Source organism: Talpa europaea (assembly GCF_964194135.1).
Source record: "Talpa europaea genome assembly, chromosome: 9".
Taxonomy (NCBI): Eukaryota; Metazoa; Chordata; class Mammalia; order Eulipotyphla; family Talpidae; genus Talpa; species Talpa europaea.
The window spans coordinates 14,889,273-14,909,977 of record NC_140076.1 but is presented as its reverse complement, the minus strand read 5'-3'; the positions used below and the strand labels follow the sequence as shown (position 1 = coordinate 14,909,977).

At 54.5% G+C, this 20,705-nt stretch overlaps 1 protein-coding gene across 2 annotated transcripts; it reads left to right on the top strand.

The window, feature by feature from the left end:
* Positions 1 to 1,073: 1,073 nt before the first annotated feature.
* Positions 1,074 to 19,729, top strand: CRYBG2 (crystallin beta-gamma domain containing 2; the record flags this gene model as incomplete). 2 transcript variants are annotated; one of them, XM_084242602.1, is made up of 20 exons in its annotated part: positions 1,074 to 2,477; positions 2,721 to 3,800; positions 4,214 to 4,261; positions 4,352 to 4,464; positions 4,616 to 4,745; positions 6,758 to 6,897; positions 7,701 to 7,827; positions 8,390 to 8,425; positions 8,727 to 8,863; positions 8,981 to 9,107; positions 9,379 to 9,518; positions 9,618 to 9,744; positions 9,929 to 9,961; positions 10,081 to 10,193; positions 14,094 to 14,223; positions 15,800 to 15,939; positions 16,302 to 16,425; positions 18,077 to 18,235; positions 19,382 to 19,541; positions 19,641 to 19,729. In XM_084242602.1, exons 1-20 carry the CDS (start codon positions 1,089 to 1,091, stop codon positions 19,727 to 19,729), a joined length of 4,542 nt encoding a protein of 1,513 aa, XP_084098728.1. In that variant the 5' UTR covers positions 1,074 to 1,088. The 2 variants fall into 2 exon arrangements, with proteins under 2 accessions (XP_084098728.1, XP_084098727.1); XM_084242601.1 differs by having other exon boundaries at positions 1,074 to 2,534; positions 2,745 to 3,800.
* Between the last annotated feature and the right edge of the window lie 976 nt (positions 19,730 to 20,705).

The window sequence follows — 20,705 nt, the reverse complement described above, 5'->3', positions numbered from 1 at the left end:
CTCAAAGGTCCCGCAGGAATTATGAGCCAGAATTTGAGTTTTTTTAAATAGATTTTTTTAAAAGATTTTTTATTTACTTATACAAGAACTGGGGTACAGGTCAGAGGCATGGGAGGGTGAGAGGATTCACCAGAGACAGAGGAGGGAGCAGAACAGGCAGATGGACCAAAGACACTGCTGAGGGGAGCAGCAGGCGAGGCAGGGGAGGTCTGTCACACCATGTGGATATCTCCCTGGCCGGCCGGGAATCGAACCCTCACTGCAGAGGCTATAGACAGCTTCACAGCGCGGCACTCAACCCGCTGTGCCACTGGGGAGGCTCCAGAATTTGAGTTTTTAAAGCAAGTTTTCATTGTCTCTCTGATTGGATCCTGGCAATAATCTTCTGAAGCACATACTCCTATTATTCCTGTTTCATGGCTCGGGACCCTGAGCTCGAAGGGGAGAAGCAGCCTGCCCATGGGCATCTGGTCGTGAGTGAGTGACAGGGCCAGGGAGGGCCCAGCTTTGCTTGAGGCCAAAGCCCTCCTTTCCTTCCCTTTCCTCCCAAAGGTCAGTGCCTGGTTTTCTGTTCCTGGGGACTAGATCCAGGGCTCCTTGGGCAGAGTCCCAGCCCCATCCACAGGCCAGTGGGTTGGAGCCCTCGTCCTGCCTGCTCTCTCCCTCCCTCTTTTTTTTTATTTTTAAAGATTTATTTATTTATTTATTTATACAAGCACTGGGTATAGTCAGAGGCGCGGGAGGGTGAGAGAATTCACCAGCGCCAGAGCGGTCTCTCCCTCCCTCTTCTTCCAGGCTCAGGCCTCAGCTTCACCCCGTGAAGGATACTGCTGTAGATCACTTGAAAGTGAGGAGAGGGTGGGAGAGCTGTGAGTGTCATGCCCATTTCACAGATGAGGAAACAAAGGTCTGAAAGAGCAAATGACTTGTCTGAGGTTACCCCATGGCCTTGGCAGGGGCAGCCATCCTGACTGTGGAGAGCTACCCTCAGACCCCCCCACCTTGTCTCTCTTCTTCCTGGCACTGTCTGCAGGGAGCTGGACCACAGCGAGCCGAGGACGCCTCAGGACAGATCTCTGGGGCCCGACATGGAGGAGGCAGGTGGGCCCCCCGCTCGGGCTGAGGCCCGAGTGGTGAGCGCCACCCTGATGTGGCGGCAGCGGCCCCCTGCCCAGGAAGAGATCAGACACCAGTTTCATAAGGTGTCCCTGGTGTCAGCGGCCCGGATGGAAGCCGACCGGGAGGACCTGTACAGCTACCGTCGGGAGGAGATCAATGGCTTTGATGTCTGGGAGGAAGAAACTGTGAATTACCAGGGCCCCCGGGATGGGCCTGGCTCCAGGAACTTTGAGAGCCACGAGCCCATCTATTCCAAGAAGTACACACCACTCACTAAGGAGAAAAGGCCAGCAGGGAGGCCAAAGGAGCTCTTGGACCAGGGTGATGGCAGCCCCCAGGACCCTAGGAGTCAGACCCTGAGCCTGGGAGCCATGGCCAAGACTGAGCTTTTGGTGCCTCTGCATGGGCCCCGGGAGCCCAGCCCCCACCCAGGCGTGAGTCTCCTCAGTGGGAGCCGCCGCGAGGTGCGGCAGGTGACACGCACTGTGCGGACCACCACGGTATTGGGGGGCCATGTGGACCGGCGGGTGAGCAGCTCTGTGACTGTGGGGTCCACATCGGGAGAGGCCCTGCCAAGGGGCCGCAACACTGTCCGCACGGTGCGGACGGTGGTCGTGAGCCCCCGGGCTGAGGGCTCGCCCAGCCACAGTCAGGCCGTGGAGCTGCTAAGTAGCCTCATGCCTGCTGAGCGCAGCTCCCCTTCCAGCTGGCTTTCCCGGCCCATGGCTGGCCTGCCAAGGAGTCCGGGTCTAGGCAGCACAGCAGGAGCCGTCCTGGGGCAACTGGCTGAGACGGGGACAGCAGAGCCAAAGGACAGATCTGCCCCGGCCCCTGTGGGGATCCTGGAGGGTGGCCACCCACCTGAGGCTCAGGATGCCCTTACCGCCCACCCAGACCAAGACCAGGGCAGAGCCCTGGATGCCAGGGCCCATGAGACCCCAAGGGTGCAGGGAGGATCAAGCTCCACCCAGCTCCATCACCAGACCTCTCAGGACCACAAACCCATACCCTCCTCGCCCAGACTTCAGACCTGTAACTCTTCCCTGGACCCAGTTCCCCTCCCAGAGCAGCCTGTGGTACCCACTCACCCCAGGACCCAGTTGACTGTTGAGCCTCGGGCACTCCAGACCCTGCCCTCTATTAAAAGGGAAGGACTCACAGATTCCCCTGCTACCACCATCCTGCCCATGGTGAAGACTGAGGTTGTTACAGTTCCTGAACAACCTCTTGCTCCATCCTCTATAAGAAAGAAGGCTGTCTCCAGCCTAAGAGGTCTTTCTGATCCATCTTCCCCACGGAATAAGGTTTTTCAGGACTCTGAAAATGTCCCTATTGTCTCTCCTACTCGGAAAGAGATAGTACAGGGCCCTGCTGACCTAACCCCCACTCAAAAAGAGGTTGTCCAGGCTCCTGCTGTTCTCCCTGCCCCCTCCTCCTCAGTGAACAAGGAATCTCTCAGCCCAGAAGGCCCCTCTGCCACAGTGCTGATGGGAGCAGAGGGCAGCCTGGGGCCCCAGCTTGCCCCTGACTCCACTGAGGGCAAGATGCTCTCTGAGTCATCGAGGGAGAAGGAAGAGGCAGACCTGACTCCTGACCTGGAGATTTTCTTGGATACCCTGCCTGATGCTCCTACTGCCTCATCCCCCAAACCAACCAAGGTCGTCCAGTGCCCCGAGAGCAGCCCTAGCACTCCCAAGGAGGTTATCCAGGATACTGAAGGTAGCCTGGCCACTCCCCTCACCAAGGAAAAGACGGTTCAAGATCTGCCTGCTCCTGTTAGCCCATCTCCCAAACAGGATAAGGTTGTTCAGGGCTCCGAAGGGAGCCTCATCTCATCTCCCTCTCAAAAAGAGGATGTCCAGGCTCCTGCTATTCTCCCTGTCCCCTCCTCAGTGGACAAGATGTCTCCCAGCCCAGGGGATCCCTCTGCCCCCGTGTCAATGGGAACAGAGACCAACCTGGGGCCCCAGTCTGTCCCTGACTCCAGTGAGGGGAAGACTCCTTCAGGGCCATCAGTGGAGGAGGAGGAGGTGGCTCTGACCGCTGACCTGGAGATGTTCCTGGACACCCTTCGGAGCATGGAGACCCCAGAGATCCTCCGCACTCACCGACTGCCCCGGGCTCCCCGCTCCTCCTACCTGGCCATGTACGCCACACTGCCCGCCATCGAAGAGGATCAGTCCGGGCCATGGGTGTTGGGACCCGGTCCCCAGGAGGTGCCCTCACTGGAAGAGAAGGAGGAGGAGGAGGTGGAAGAGAAGGAGGAAGAAATAGAGAACCCCTACCTAAGCAACGAGGAGAAGCTGCAGCACAAGCAGGAGAAAGCTGAGCCCAGCCTCCCCTGGGAGTCCTGCTCTGCCAGGCCCCCCCAGGTCTCCAGCTCCCCTCTGGAGATGATGAAGAAGCATGTAGTAGGTTCCAAGGGCTCCCACCCAGAGCTGGGGTTGGAGTGGCAAGCAGGCAGCAGGCCCCTGTCCCGCCTTGGAAGCAGTCTTCTCTTTGGCAGTCTGATGTCTGGCACCAAGGAGACATCCACCTTGGAACCTCTGGGCACAAAACTCTCCACTCTGCCGCCCCACAAGTCACCAGGGCTCAGGAAAGCACCAGGACAGCTGCCTCTGCTCTGCAACGACATGCCGCTGGCCGAGAAGCCTGAGTGTCCCCAGCCCCTGGAGGGGTGGGTGAGTGAGGCCCTGGGGGAGCAAGGGAGGGTTCTGGCCTCATGGGCCAGGGTTTGGAAGGTGCTGGAAGGAGAATCTCCAGGCCAGGGGCTTGGGTCTGAGGCCTCATGCGGTGTGACTTGTGCCAGGCCGTGTCTCCCAGCCTGTCCCTATCCAGACAGCAGGAGGTTTGCACCATGGATTCCGTAGGGCTTGGTGGCTGTGATCTGGGGAAACTGCGGAAGAGACACAACAGACACTCAGCTTCTGGACCAGGCCGCTGAGGACCCTAGGGGCTGGGAACAAGTGTGGCATCCTCTGTGGGCCAGCTCTGGGGGTGGAGGCCAGAGGGGGTTGAGATCCTCAGCATGGCATGTGTGGGAGGCACTAAGAAGACCATCCCTAAGATTTCTTATCCCCACCCTCTACCACAGAGCCCAGCACTGAAGACCCAGAGCAAGCTGAACACCAGGCCCGGCAAGGTAGGAGGGTGGAGGCAAGGGAGTGGGAGCTGGGTGGGGGAGGCAGGAGGGCGGAGTCAAGGCCTGAGGTCCTCCATGTGCCTTGTCCAGGTGGTCCTCTTCTCGGAACCTGGTTGCCGTGGCAGCAGCAGGGAGGTCTGGGAAGACATTGCTGATGCCTCCGCCTGGGCCCATGTAGCTTCCATAAGGGTCGTTCGAGGCTGGTGAGTGTGGAACGTCCTGCTCGTGAACCAGGGAGGTGTGGGCAGTGGGAAGTGGCCAGGTCAACCTGGCAGAATCCCCCTCACCAGCCAGAGCCTGCCTTATGCCGGCATACTCTCCTCACCTGGTGACCGTGGGTCTCTGCGCCCACAGCTGGATACTCTATGAAGAACCAGAGTTCCAGGGTCAGAAGCTGGTCCTGCCTGAAGGAGATGCGGAACTCAGAGCCAGCGGGTCAGTGTGGACTGCCCAAGGCATCGGCTCCCTGAGGAGGGTTGTCCGGGTGAGTGGCTGGGGTGGGAGCCAGATAATACCCCTTTACCCTGGGCCCTAAGCCCTGAGCCCTGCCTGAGGAAAGAGACGGCCTCCATACCTGGAGCTGGGGTCTCTGAGAGGGAGATCACGGGGTGGGGGTGGGGGCAGGGCAGACAGAGGATGGGGAGGACAGGCTCCCCTATGGATTCATATAGACTGCCCCATGGATTCCTGACCTCTGAGCAACTTGGGGAGAAAGGGGTTCTTGTGGGTACTAAGCCTGGCTTAGGAAGACAGGGGCCAGACAGAAGCCAAGCCCCAACTTGGGAAAGCAGCCTGGGGAGTTTGAGCTGGTGCTGGAGAAGGATTCAGTTAGTACCAAAGAAACAAGTGGGTGGAAGTGGGCGCCTGCCCGCCCACCCCCCCAGGGCCTAGGCTATCAGGCCCACAGTAGGCTCCAAGGGGCCACTGGCGTCTCTTCATCCCTTTGCTCACGGGCTCGTTAATATTGCTGTGCCAGGCACTGTGCCAGGCAATGAGCGGGTGAGGGAGACCTGCTCTCTGCCCTACAGGACTCCTGCTCAAGCTGGGGGGGAGGGTTGGGTTGAAAGTAGGAAGGGCACATAACCAGATTAAGGATTTATGAACATCCCTCTGGCTGCCAGGAGAAAAGACAGGGTGGGGATCCTAGGGAAAGTCCAGCGAGGGCTGTGATTTCCAGCTGAGGAGCATCTCTGCATTTGGCGGGAGGGATGGGTGGTTTGAAAAGGCTATATTATATACCTACGTCTACTGTCTATATTAATATTGCTTATTATGGATTTTATTATCAATAATACACAAACATATAATGATTATAATATCTATTGTCCATATATGGAAAGGCAATATTGTAGGTTCAGATCTGTAAAGTAGGAACAAAACCACATTGTTTTCATAATACCAATTTACAAACGACTGAAAAGAAGTTGACAAACCCGCCCTGGCCACTAGAGACCCAGAAGAGAAAGCAGTAACGCTAAGAGCAGGATCTATTAGGCATTCGGGGTTGTTGCTGTTTTCTGCAATGAAAGGATAAATACCTTCAGAGCTGTTGCAATCTTCCTGGCAAGAGAGGACAACAGCTGATGAGTCTTAACTAGGGCAGCGGCCCAGCCGTGCAAAGGGGGAGAAGACTTTTCAAAGCCTCTCCCGGGAAACACACACATGTTTGTGGACAATTTATTGTGAGCTTCTCCCAATAAATTTATCTTCGTGTGGGTGGTGATGAGTTACGAGAGAAAAACAAGGGCTTTGAAGTCAGGCAGCCCTGGGGTCATCTGATTGACCCTGCATTGATTGGGTGCCGATCAGGCGTGCGCCTGCGTCCGGGCCGTGGGAGCCTGCATCCAGGCTGTGGGAGGTGCTGGGCTAAACAGTGAACACGGCCTGCCGCGCTCTGTGCCGCTGTGTGCCCCGGGCGGTGCTTCCCTTGGCTGGGCCTCACGCTCCTCTGGGAATGGAGTAATAACTCCCATTGGGAACGCTCAGTGAAACGGGGTCAGACATGCCCTGAGCGCAGCCTTGGTTCAGCACATGCTTCAGAGACATTTGGTGCAGGAGTGAGAGAACAAAATGGCCCTGTGAGGAAGGACCAGCATGCTGAGGTTGCGGCTTCCTGGGGTGAGGGGCTTGCCTGTGCAGGTTGGTCCAGACCGGGGCAGGGACTGCACAGAAAGGAAGCTGTATGGCCTGCCCGACCCTCCACCAGGCTGGAAGTCAGGCTTGCCAGAGGCCAGGCAGAGGGCGCTGGCACTTGGCAGGCACCGTTGGCTGGGAACTTTGGTTTCAGGTCCCAAAGGTCTAGTGTGGGAGGGAAAAACTTTGGTTTCGGTCTTGTCTATTGGGAACATCCCAGGTACCCTCCTGGCTTCTGGGGAAACAGCTGCAGAGTTTTCCAGAAGCCCGTGGAGCCCTGGCTGGACAGGCTTGGGGACAGGTGCTGGTGGGCGTGGTCTCTGAGGCACTGACATTTTACTGTCCTATCTCCTTCTTCTGCAGGACTACGCTACCCCACTGATCACCCTGTACTCTGAGGAGGGCCTCAAGGGGGAGCAAGTGAAGCTCAATGAAGCCTTGGAGAATCCCCAATGCCTGGAGGGGGCCCTGCAGGTGGCATCTGCCACTGTCTCTGCAGGACTGTGAGTCTGGGCAGTTCTGGAAGCCTTTCACTGAACATTGACTGTGCTGGGTTTTAGGGACACAGAGGTGACAGCACAAAACCCTTGCCTTCAAGAAGAGTCTAGTCGACTGTAGGGAGAGGCAAGTGCACAGCAGCAATGCAGAATTTTGGGATGAGGGAGCACAGGTTTGTGGGAGCACAGGAATCATCACACCAGCCTGAAGTCAGAGAAGCCTTCCTGGAGGAGGAGACGTCTCCGCTGAGATGAGTTGGCTCTAGAAGAATCTAAGCTCCTCAAGTAATTTTGTGCTTACTACTCTATCCCTGGTGCCTTCAGCAGAGCCTGGCATAGGGTAGATATCCCCACATATTCCATTAGTTGAATGAGTGGGGAAAATATATCCAGCAAAGGGAACAGCATCTGCAAAGGCACAGAGGTGGGAGAGCTACGCTTCAAAAGTTCAGTCTGGGCAATGAGGCTATAAACTGAGAGTTGTGAGGTCCAGGAGGAGGGCAGAACCTCCTTTTTTTGTGCAGCTGGGCTGTAGTGTGAGCCTAAGGGGAGCTACCGAGTGGAGGTGTCTTTAAGCAGGTATGTGTGTTTGAAAGAACACTCCAGCTGCTGTGTGAATTAGAGGCCAAAAGAAGGGAGGCTGTAGGTGGGGAGTGGCCCACCTCCAGCAGATTATGGGGCTTAAATATCTCTGAGTCCCCTTGATGGGGCCTCTTGCCCCAAACCCTTTTCTCCCTTCTAAACATTCCCTTCCACCAATCTGTGTCCCTAGGCATCTGGGGTACAACTGCTTCTCTGCCTTCCCCCAGGTGGCTGCTGTACCCCAAACCCTACTTTGAAGGTACCCCCTGCATCCTGGAGCCTGGAGAGTACCCCACCTCAGAGGCCTGGGGTATATCAGACCCCAGCATGGGCTCACTGAAACCCATGAGACTGGTAAGAAGCATGGTCCTAGCAGCACTCCCTCTGCCCACCTGTGACTATGCAGGTGCTTCCTTTCACCATCTCTCTCCCTCTACAGGGCAGCATCTTCCTGCCCATGATACCATGCCAGGACTTCTCTTCACTGACCTCCCTTAGTGGAGGCAGCTCTCCTCAAGGCCTCCCGCCTGCAACCATGCAGGCCTCTCTTAGTAAACCTATCCCTCTTGGGGCAGCTCTTTCTGCCCGCTTGTGTCTATGCAAGTGTCTTTTACTGTCCTATCCCTTTCCTAATAAACCTGCTCTTTAAATATAAAAAAGAAAAGGAAAAAGGAAAAGAAGCAGATGGTCCTGCAGTTTTACCCCTTCCTGGGGTGAGGCAGGGCCTGGAGTTCCTACTGGGAATGTGATGGAGGATACGGGGGAATGAGACTAAGCCGGGGGTGGGGAGAAGGAGGACATGGGATCCACCATTTTTTGGGGGGGGTGTCAGGATTAAGTAAATCCTAGGCCTTCTATCCCAGGTGTCTCCCCACTAATGCCCTGGGCTGAGGTCTTAGCTCTATCTCTTCCTCAGGGTTGCCCAAGCGTGGAGAAGCCAGGGGAGCCCAAGGTAAGAGTCTGGTTTCAGGGTTAAGGAGGGCTGTTGGGTGGTACGGGGTTGGGAGGCTACTGTGGCCTGGTCTAGGAGACAGGAGAGGAGTGCTCTGGGGGCCAGAAGCCGGGTCTGGGAGGGTAGATCTCCGTGAGCTCCCTGGGTCTGGGGTGAGTCAAGAGACACAAGTGAGGTGACGCTAGAGGCCCAGTGAGAGAGGGGGAGAGCTTGGGCTGATGCTGAGCAGAGCCTTCATGGGCTAGCTGGGTATGTTTGGGTCCAGATGACTCCCTCCACCCTGACACCCCCCTTTCTCCAGGCTGTGGTGTATGAGTCTCCAGGCTTTCAGGGCCGCAGCTGGGAAGTGAGCCGAGACATCTACAACCTTCAGCAGCCAGAGGACAGCCAGAGCCCCCACCTGGACTCAGTGGGGTCCCTTCGAGTTCTTGGAGGCTGGTGAGGACTCTGGACCCTTCTTCCTACCTCATCCCCCTCACTGGCCTCTGACCTCAGGGGTGAGCTGGGCTGCCTAGGGGTGAGAGCAGCTGTCTTACCCAGCTTCCTTTTCCCCAGCTGGGTGGGCTATGAGAAGGAGGGCTTCCGAGGACACCAGTATCTGCTGGAGGAAGGGGAATATGCTGACTGGTCACACTGGGGAGGCTATGACGAGGTGCTGACCTCCCTAAGGGTCATCCGGACGGTAAGCAAGGGCAAGCGGGGCATCCCTCTGCTTCTGGCCACAGCCAGACTGGAACAGTGCCTTGGGGGAAGACTCCCCGGGCCCTCTGCCCATTCTCCAGAGCACCCAGAAGCGTCCCCTGAGGTCTAGCCTCTCCCTGCAGCTGCTCTTCCCCAAGCCACACTGATGGCCTCACGCCCAAGCCCCCTGATGGGCAGCGTCCCCGGGGTCTGGGCACTCCCAGGGGCTTCCATCGCTGGGTGGGCAACACCTGACTGTCCCTGGGACCCAGGACTTCGGGGACCCGGCCGTGGTGCTATTTGAGGCCATGGACTTCGAGGGGCACCACGTGGAGGTGAGCGAGGCATTGCCGGACGTGGAGCTGGCGCGACACGGCCCCCACACGCAGGCCATCCACGTGCTCAGCGGCGTGTGAGTGACCCCGCTCCGGAACCGGGTGGGCGGGCAGGGGACGGCGCCCGAAGAGCGGAGGGCTCTTCCCCGCTGACCCGCGGCCTGCCCTTCCTGCAGGTGGGTGGCCTATCAGGAGGTGGGCTTCTCCGGGGAGCAGTACGTTCTGGAGAAGGGCGTGTACCGCAACTGCGACGACTGGGGCGCGGGCAACAGCGCCCTCGCCTCGCTGCAGCCAGTCCTGCAGGTGCGCGCCAGCCGCGGGGGCGGGGCCTCCGCGAGGGGCGGGGCCTGGAGGTGGGCGTGTCCCACGGGAGGGGCGGGGCTAGTGCCCGCGGGAGGCGGGAGCCCCGCCCTGGGGTCAGCAATGTTGAAATCAGAATCGCTGAGGTGTCTCTTGAAGTCTCAAAACTTTTGCTTCCTCCCTGTAGGTCGGGGAGCACAATCTTCACTTTGTCTCAAAGGTAAGGCCCTGGTGGTGGCCTGTGTCTCCTCTTCCTCGTGTCTACCGCCCCCCACCCCCCATTCTCCCAGCCCCACCCCATCGCTTCCTTCGTCCTCATCTCTTCCCTTCTCTCCCCAGATCCAGCTCTTCAACGGCCCCGACTTCCTGGGTGAGCACATCTCCTTCGAGGATGACCAGCCCTCTCTGCCTCTCTCCTTTCAGCCCCAGTCCTGCCGCGTCCACGGGGGCAGGTGAGCTCGAGGGGGAGCGGGGCCAGGGAGGGGTGCAGGTGAGCTCCTGCGGGAGCAGGGCTGGGGAGGAATGCAGGTGAGCTCGTGGGGGAGCTGGGCCGGGGAGGGGTGCAGGTGAGCTCCTGGGGGAGCAGGGCCGGGGAGGGGTGCAGGTGAGCTCGTGGGGGAGCTGGGCCGGGGAGGGGTGCAGGTGAGCTCCTGGGGGAGCAGGGCCGGGGAGGGGTGCAGGTGAGCTCGTGGGGGAGCAGGGCCGGGGAGGGGTGCGCGCTGGAAGGGCTTACCTCAGTTTGGAAACCCAGGCTGCGGGACAGGGGTCTAGCTTTCAAATGATTTCCTTCCTTCTGCTTCCTTGAGACTAGTTATTTCTGCCCCCCAGCCATTAAGTCTTAAAAGAAAGCAAAATAAAATTTGAATGGAAAAAGTAAGTCTTGTAGGTTGCATAGTATAAAGCACCCCAATCTTGCTCCACTTACCCTCTGCTTTTTTTTTTCTTTAGTGGAGTATTTAAAATCCTCCACCCAACATGAAATTACACATTTAAATACTTCAATACCTATCTCTAGTAAGAAAGGACATATTTCTCCCCACATAGGCACAGGTGTTATCACATCTAATAAAATTCACAATCATTTATTAAGATCACCAAATTCCCAGTCCATGTTCAAATTTCTGCCTCCAAAAAATGTCTTGTGAAATTGTTTTTCTCAAGATCCAAACATGGTCCATGCGTTGTATTTGATTGAATTGGTTACTGATAACTGTCTCCCTCCCTTTCTTTTTATTTTACACCATTTATTTGTTGGAAGAAAATAATTTACCCTATAAGTTTTATATCTTTTATATGGGGTTGGTTGCTTCCTGCTGGTGTCTGTTAATGTGTTCCTCTGTCCCCAACATTTCCTGCAAACTGATAGATCTAGGGACCTGGTGAGATTCAGGGTGTTTTGTTGTTTTGTTGGCAAGTAGTCTGTATAGAGGTGGTTCTGGGCACTTCCCACTGAATCACATCAGGAGATGTATGGTTGTTCCTCATGAGATGATATTAGGAGCACTGCATTGTGAGAGTCCCCATTTGCCTTTTTTAAAAAAAAATATATTTATGCATATAAGAGCTAGGGTGTAGGCTTGGAGTGCAAAGGTGGGGGGTGAGAGGATTCACCAGAGACAGTGGGGTGCAGAACAGGTAGATCTACTGAAATACACTGCTGAGGGGAGCAGCGGGCGAGACAGGAGAGGTCTACTGTGCCACGTAGGTTAGCTCCCTGGTGGGGATCGAATTCATGTTCCAATGGCTGTGGATTGCTTCATAGTCCTGAGACTTAACCTCCTGCGCCACTAGGGAAGCACCCCACATTTGCCTTTCACCTAATGGTGTTTAGAAACCCATTGATGATAATTGCCTAAAATCATTATTATTATTATTTTTTAATATTCTGTCTTCCTTTTTAAAAAATATTTATTTATTTATACATACAAGAGCTGGGGTACAGGACAGAGATATGGGGGTGAGAGGATCCACCAGAGACGGAGTGGGGAACAGAACAGGCAGATTGATTGAAATACATTGCTGAGGGGTACAGCAAGTGAGACAGAGGTCTGCTGCACCACGTGGGTTTCTCCCTGGCAGGCCGGGGATCAAACTCGTGCTGCAGAGACTGCAGATTGCTTCATAGTATGGTGCTTAACCCCTAGCACCACCAGGGAGGCCCCATTATTATTTTTTTAAAGTTTACAAAATGATAATTTTCTAATTTTTGTAATTCCTGATATATATATTAGCTGGAATACTTCTCTTTTTTAGATTTATTTATTTATGCATGTAAGAACTGGAGTACAGGGCTTCCCCGGTGGTGCAGTGGTTGAGCGCTGGGTTGTGGAGCTGCCTACGGCCTCTGCAGCACCGGTTCGATCCCCAGCTGCTCCCCGGCCATCGGAGGAGGGTACCACATGGCGCGCAGACCTCTCCTGCCGCCCGCTGCTCCCCTCAGCAGTGTACTTCAGTCCTTCTGCCTGCTCTGCTCCCCGCTCTGGCTCTGGTGAATTCTCTCACCCTCCCGTGCTTCTGACTGTGCCCAGTGCTTGTATAAATAAATAAATAAATAAATCTTTAAAAATAAAAAAAGAACTGGGGTACAGGCCAGAGGTGTGGGCGTGGGGGGTGAGAGGATTCACCAGACAGAGTGGGGAAACAGAACCGACGGACTGACTGAAATACACTGCTGAGGGGAACAGCGGGTGAGTCAGGAGAGGTCTGCTGCGCCATGTGGGTAGCTCCCTGGCTGGTGATCGAACTCATGCTGCAGTGGCTGTGGATAGCTTCATAGGTTGCATCTTAACCCCTTAAATATTTATTTTTATTTATGCATACAAGAACTGAGGTGTAGGCCAGAAGTGCGGGGTAGTAGTGAAAGGATTCACCAGAGACAGAATGGGGAGCAGAACAGGCAGACTAACTGAAATACACTGCTGAGGGGAGCAGTGGGCGAGACAGGAGAGGTCTGCTGCACCATGTGGGTCAGCTCCCTGGCCGGGGAGGCCCGGTGTCCTGGCTTATTCTCTTGCTGGTAAAGGCTCTCTTCCTGGCTAACAGGTGACTGCCTTCTTGTTAGTCCTCACATGGTAGAATGAGAGCGCCTGTCTCTTCCTCTTCTTATTAAGGCACTAATCCTGTCAGGAGGCACTGCCCTCATGACCTGATCAAAACCTAATACCTCCCCAAAGCCATTGAGGTGAGGAATTCAACATATGAATTTTGAGGAGACACAAACATTCGGTCAATAGCAATTCCAAAGTCAAGACTTAAAACAAATATCCTCCCTCCCTCCCCCATAAGTAATCACTTTTTTAATGTTTATTTTATTCGTCCACCATTTCTTTCTTTCTTTTAGGATTTATTTATATATGCAGTGGTGCTGCAGACTCTCCTCTCACCCGCTGCTCCCCTTAGCAGTGTATTTCAGTCAGTCTGCCTGTTCTTTTCCCCACTCTGTCTCTGGTGAATCCTCTCACCCCCTGCACCTCAGCTCTGTCCTACACCCCAGGTCTTCTGTGCAAAAAAAAAAAAGAAAAAGAAAAAATAGAATCCAAGTCAATAAGAATCCAAGTCAATAAAGAAAAGGCAATTAAAAAAAAAAAAGATTATTTATGCACAGAAGACCTGGGGTGTAGGCCAGAGGTGCGGCAGGTGAGAGGATTCACCAGAGACACAATGGGGAGCAGAACCGACGTCCACCATTTCCTATATATACACTCATATCTAAAATGACATATAACTTTAGAAATCAAATGTCTTTTATTTCCTCCATTCCCCCATTTCCTTCCACAAAAAGCCTATTACAGCCTGGTGAATGTACTAAAGACCCATTGAATTGTACACTTTAAAATAGTAAATTTTATCATATGCAAATTGTATCTCAGGTTTTAAAAAGGAAGCATACTATAAGCACTGTTAGATGCTTCTTTTTTTTCACTTAATAATTTGGAGATCATTTTATATCCCTTTAAAACTCTTTCTCATTCCATTTTAATTGTTGTATTATACCCCAGATTCTTAGTCTGTTCAACCAATCACTTATTAATGGATATTTGGGCTGCATGTGTCATTTCATGTTTTTGAAGGATATCCTTGGGCTAGATTCCAAAAACTGGGATTGCTGAATGACTGTGCGTGGAGTTTTTCTTGACGCTGCCAGCTTTTTCTCTCTAGGCATAATTCGTTTAGCCCTGTCTTAAGTCTGACCTTGGTCTCTGCTGCTGCAGTACCTGTTCCTCCTTGATCCCTGACTGGGGGATCACCATCAAGTTTGGTTCTGCTCCGCTGTACCTCAGGGGGCCTGGGGAAGCTGAGGACAGGACAGGCTCAGATACGCACTTACCACTCCCAACTCTTACCCTTCCCAGTTGGATCCTGTTTGATGAGAAGAATTTTGAGGGTGACCAGCACATTCTTTCTGAGGGCGAGTTCCCCACTCTCACGGCCATGGGCTGTCTGACCTCCACAGTCCTGGGCTCTCTCCGGAAGGTGCCCCTGGTAAGTACCCCTGTCTAGTTCATTCAATCTCTGAGCCTGGGCTTGCTGCTGGGGGCGTCCTGGATATGGAATCTCTTGTCACTGTGAATAGGCTGCTGGGGTTGAATTCTTAGGCTCTCCTCCTCCGTCCCCTTGACCAGGGCTTCAAAGCCAGTTCAGCCTACTAGAGCTGTATCAAGCACCTGCTGAGAGAGGGCCTGGGGACACTGACATAAACCAGACACCTTTCAGGATCCCTGAGTCACATGGACATGAAGATACCAGCATGGGGTGGTGTGTCCAGATCCAGAAGTGGAGCAGGGACAGGAGGGACTGGTTCTTGGGGTCAACTGGGGGGCTGGCCGGGCTGCTGAGGTGGCGGTTCTGTGCAGGAAGGAGCGCAGCAGAATGAAGGCTCTGCGGCTGCAGGGGAGCGGAGGGGAGGGGCCCAGGCTACAGCCAGCCAAAGCAAACGGTGCTCTGCGATGAGCCCTGAAAGTGATGCGGCCACATTAAGGAACTAGGCCTGTAGGATGTGGTGACTGGCTGGCTGGGCCAGTGGCAGGGCACATAAGCAGAATAGCCGACAGCATCCTTCAGGCTGTATGATGGGCTGTTCAAGTGCTACAGTCGATTCAGCTGCCAGTGGTCTCAGCTACCGGTGGTCAACCTTTGTCCAAAAATAGCTTGTGCAACAACATATTTTCAGAGAGGGAGAGAGAGAGAGGGAGAGAGAGAAGAAACTACATTCACATAACTTACTGCAGTATACTGTTATAATTTCCCTATTTTATTATTACTTATTGCTTTTAATCTCTCACTGTGCCTAATTTATAAACTAAGCTTCATCGTTGGTAGGTATATATAGGAACAAATAGTACATATTGGGTTTGATGGCATCCATGATTTCAGACATCCACTGAGGGTCTTGGGATGTATCCCCCATAGATAAGGGGGACCGCTATATGGTACTGAATCCTCACCTCAGCCCTCAGAGGTGTGTTACTATCATCGTCTTTTTCCAGAGGTGGAAACTGAGGCACACAGGATATGTGACTTGCTCCAGGTCACATGGCTGGATACAGGCAGAGCCAGTTTCTCCCCAAGGCAGCTCGAGTGTCCAAGCTCTTCACACCAGGGCTCTGTAGACAGCAGACCTGATTCTGCACCAGCTATAGGACCTTGAGCGCATGGCTGACCTCCAGCCTCAGTTTCCCGTCTGTTAAATGGGGCTTATAATAGCAGCTACCGTATAGGGTTGTCAAGAAGTTATAATAAGATCAAGTCAAGGGCTTAGCACAGAATCTGGCCTGTAGTAACCCCTGAATAAATGAGAACTGCTATAATTAACAGTATTATGATTACTATTCTTAGCAGGGATGTTTACCAGAAAGGAAATTTAAGGGGGTGTGGGAGGCCAAGCCTGGCACAGATTGTGGCTGAAGATCTGGGGGCCACCTAGCTGGCAGTGTCCTAGAGTCAGAGGCCCCGTGGCAGGGCAGATGGGGTGCTCAGGAGGAAAGAGGGCTTGGGAGTCAGGGTGTCCACCTGGGTGTCTGAGTCACATCACCCCTTCCTGCTGTGCCCGAACCCCCAGCACTTTTCAGAGCCCTCCATTTTCCTGTATGGACTCGAGTGCTTCGAGGGGAAGGAGATCGAGCTCCATGGGGAGGCACGGAGCCTGCAAGCAGAGGGCTTCAATGACCACGTGCTGTCTGTGCGGATCAAGGGCGGCAGGTGGGTGTGTGGTGGGGCCGCCCAGGCAAGGGGTCTGCCAGCGAGTGAGGTGGGGTCTGTGGCCTCTCCCCCACCTTCCACTTCTACCTTACCCCAAGGGGGAGGGAGCAGACGCAGACTGGGAAGAGTTCTGGGCCTTCAGGGCTTGGACCCCAGCTGGGGCTTCTCCAGGACCCTCCTCTGCCCTGTAAACCCCAAACTTACTTCCCAGCCTTCCTGTCCCCTCTGGGGACTCTGACCCCAGGCTGAGAGTCCTGGCGTGAGAGAAAAGGAGGTGGAGAATGCTCTGACATCCATGTCTCCTTTGCCTCCCCTCCCGACTGTCTGTCCTCCTTCGTGTCCCTGGGGCTTGCTGGGCCCAGCTGGGTGCTGTGTGAGCACAGTGACTTCCGGGGCCGCCAGTGGCTGGTGGGCAGCTGCGAGATCACCAACTGGCTGACCTACAGTGGGACCCAGCGCGTGGGGTCCCTCTACCCCATCAAGCAGGTAGGTGGCGTGTTGGGTGGAGCCCGTGTGCCAGCCAGTTTGGGAGTGTGCCAGACTCAGCATTTGCAGACTTTTGTTGTCATTTTGGCCACGTCGTCATGCCTCTGTTTAATATTTTTCTCACTGGGTCTGTGTCAACCTAACTTTTTTTTTTAACCTCCTCCTTATCCTATGGAATATTATCCAGAAGATCATGTGCACTGTTTGTGCATCATTTTCCCCTTAATATTTTAATAAAAACATTGCTGTTAAATTAAAAAAAATAAGTTTATGCACATAGGACTGAAAACGACCCCTGTGCTGTCAGCACCCCTCAGCTGGGAGACTGCACATGCGCATTTGTGCGCAGGTGCTTGTGGGTCTGTGCGTGCCAGTGTGGGTCTGGAGGGTGTTTCTGTGCCGGTGACGTCAAGGTGTCCGTGTGTCTGTGTGTTCTGGAGCTAACTTGTGGACATGTGTGTACATATCTTGTGAGTGTGTTTATGATTACGCTTGCCTGTGTTTTTGACACTCGGGGAGGGGGCAGGGATTTTTGCATGTCGATGTTTGTGGGGTCCCTGTGTTCACAGACTCTTAGACGTCACACTAGGGGAAATCTTGGAGAGTATTTCGAAGCCTCACATTTAACAGATGGGGAAATAAAGGCCCAGAAGTAGCAGGATTTGCTCTGCAATCTTGTGCAAGTACTGTTCCTCTACGGACCTCAGTTTCCTCATCTTTGAAAGGGGCTAATGTGCACGTTGGAGTTGCTTTGAGGTTGAAGATAAACACTGTGTGTACAGCTCTTCGAATGGTGCTTGAATGGTTAAGTACTCATAGAACATTAGCAGTGATTATTATTATTATTTTAAATTTATTCATTTATGCATAGAAGAATCAGGGTATAGGCCAGAGATGTGGGGGTGGTGGTGAGAGGATTCACCAAAGACAGCGTTGGGAGCAGAGCAGGCGGATTGACTGAAATACACTGCTGAGGGGAGCAGCGGGCAGGTCAGGAGAGGTCTGCTGTGCCATGTGGGTCAGCTCCCTGGCCAGGGATCGAACTCAGGCCGCAGAGGGGATCGCGATATCACTGAGACTTAACCCCTATGCCACCAAGGAGACCTGTGACTATTATTATTATTATTATTACTGTCACCACTGTCCAACCCCCCAGCTGATTTGTGGCAGAGCCAGACATGTGTCAGTCTCCAGTCTGATTCCAGAGTTCTCCCTGGGTACTATTCAGCATGGATGTGTGGCTGTCTGGAGTCCTATGTGCTTCCATCCTTTTAGCAAACAAGTGTCTGGCGCCTGGTGCGTTGGGTAGGTGCGTGTCTACAGGCGTGTGTCTTGGTGTCTCTGTGTGCTCATGCCTGCTGCTGGCAAACTTCTGTGCAAGTAGGTGGACTTTGGGTGTATCTTCCCGTGTGTCCCTTATGCACGTCTGTGGGTTTCTCTGTGGACACGGCACTGTGTGGTGTGGGTATGTGCTATGTATGTGCTTTTGGTATATGTGTATAAAGTAAGGAGTGACTTAGAAGCCAGGCCAAGGAAGACTTAGGGGCAGGAAGGAGGACTTGAGTGGCGGGTCCAGAGTTGAGGGTATTGAGGGCCCAGGTGGGAGCACCCCTGCCTAGGGATACCTGACTCTTGCTCCCCCATCCTCTAGCGCAGGGCTTATTTCCGCCTCTGGAATGCGGCTCTGGGGGGATTCCTGGCAGTGCCGGACCATGTGGAGGACATGAAGGCAGGCCGTGTGGTGGTCTCTGAACCCCAAGCCGGAGGCAGCTGCATCTGGTACTACGAAGACGGGCTGCTGAAGAACCAGGTACCAGTTCAGGGGCTGGGTCAGGGACTCCAGGGCCTGGGCACTCACAGGCCACCTTGGGGAGTCCCAGCCCAATCAGGGACAGGCCCCAGTATTGGACCAGAGAGACAGAGAGGTCCACACAGATACCAGGGTGTTGGTGAAGTGGGGAGAGTGGGCTGCATACCCCTGGCTGGTTCAGGCTCTTCCCTGGGGCCCATCTGCAAAACAAGAGGGTTGATCTCCCAGCTCTGATAGCCTGTGACAGAACTCAGATCCTATCAGTAATGATGGATGCACTCCACAAGTGTTTCCTGAGCACTTACTATGTGCCATGTTCTAGTCTGGGTGTTGGAAATCCAGCAATGAGAAGACTAAAATGACACTTGCCCTCCTGAGCTACATCCCAGTGGGGGGGAGGGGCAACAGAAACAACTCCAATGAGTGAATACCTTAGGACCTTGGGTCAGAGAGAGGAAAAATAAAGCAAGAAAGGAGAGGCGGGAGTAGTAGTCTGAGATGAGAAGGTGACATTGGAGGTTGGCAGCTGTACAGGTGCCTGAGGGGAGAGTCCCAGGCAGAGGGATCCATGTGGGCAAAGGCCCCGAGCGTGGGCACCAGCAAGGCCACCTGAATGGCTGATGAAGAGAGGGAGGGAGGGAGGACGTGGCAGGAGGTGCACTCAGCAAGGCCGTGGTGGTCTAGGTCTTTGGAGGCTTTTGGAGGGGTTTGTTTTTCATTTGAAATGCGAGGGCACATTGGCTGTGTGCCAGCCCTGCGAGAAGGCCTTCCCCTGTGTGCCTCATAAAACCCCAGAGTGCGCTGTGGGGCAGGTTGTTCTGTTCTGAAATTAACTGAACGTTACCCGGCTAATAAGTATGTGGCATCCCATCTGATGCGAAAGCCTGTGCTTTGAGAGTCAGTCATGGAAGCCTACCTGGTCAAGCTGATCTTTTCCAGCCCTTTTCTGGTTCCTCATGTTGAGCGCAATAACCAGAACTTGGAATTCCCATTCCCAAGGAACCCAAAGCTCTGAAAGGTTTAGAGATTTGCCCAGGTCATGGTCTGTGAGAGCCAGGACTCAAAGCTCGGTGTGTCAAGAGTGTGTTGGGTTTGATGGGGTACCTATGGGAAGGAACAATGCCTGACAACCTCCTGGGGCCTCAGGTGGCCCCCACCATGAGCCTGCAGGTAATTGGGCCCGCCAGCACAGGCTCCAAGGTGGTTCTGTGGGCTGAGAGCCGCCTGCCGCGCCAGACCTGGAGCATCAATGAATTGGGCCACATCTGCAGCCAGATGTTCGAAGGCCAGATCCTCGATGTGAAGGGTAAGGTGGGGCTATCTGTGGTAATAGCACCTGAGGGGTATAGGGGCGGTGGTGTCCCCAGCTCTGACTGTCTCCCTACCTCTTCCCTTCCTTGCCCAGGTGGCCGTGGCTATGACCGGGACCACGCTGTGCTGTGGGAGCTGACCAAGGACAGGGAGTCCCAGATCTGGACTGTCCATGTGCTTTGAACTTTCCCCCAACGCCCCAGCCCTGGAGGCTTTCCCTGTTTTTATATATTTTTTGTTGTAATATAAGATATTTTCTAATATTCCCCCACGTATCCTCCTTTCTGTTCACCTTGGTGTTTGGGGTGGGGTAAAGGTTTCCTACGTGGGTGGCTTCTTCCCTCCTAGTTCTGCTCCTGGGGCTGAGGTGTAAGGCTTCCCTCTGCCACCAGAGGGCGCCCCGGGAGCAGACAAACTGGTGAGTGTGGCGTCACCCCTGAGGAGGTGGAGTCACCCCTGAGGAGGTGTTCTGGGAGCGCGCCCCATTGGGCTTTGAGACACAAACATGAACCCATCCCCGTGGCCCCCGCCCTGAGGGAACTCCTAGTCCAGTGGAGGATCATGACAAGTCGGGCGATATCGTCAATGATGGGGTAAAAATGGAAGTGGGAGAGGAATGGCCTAACCTACTTAGGTACAGAGCAGGCTGCCTGGAGGAGGGGACCCTTGGCTGAGCTGTGGAAGGCGGGAAGGGGCCAGTGGAGCTAGAGGGCGGCAGAGGAAAAGTGCTCCAGGAATGCACACAGTCCAGGGGTGAAAACTTGCAAGTTTGTTGTCATGGGGCCACAGTGGGTGGCAGAGAGGGCAGTGGCAGCCGGTCCTGAAGGCCTTGCCTCCCAGGGCTCCTCCCAATCTCCCCCAACTCTGGTTGGGTCAGGACAGGGAGGCTGGGTCCCTTACCCACTCAAAGAGAGCAGGGCACAAAAGAGCAGCTCCCCCTGTCCCCAGTCAGAAGGCCCCTGAGGCCCGTGAGGCCCTCAAGGAGGAGGCAGAGATGGTCAAGGCTCTTGCAGGTTTGCTTCCCCCCCTGCAGATCCCAGTGCCACCATCCCAAACCCAGGAGGATTAGGAGTGAATGGCTAGAGCAGCTGTTTGCCCTTCAGCTCTGGGGGGTGTGGGGGGAAATTTTGGGGGGAAGGTGGACAGCTGCCCCTTCATC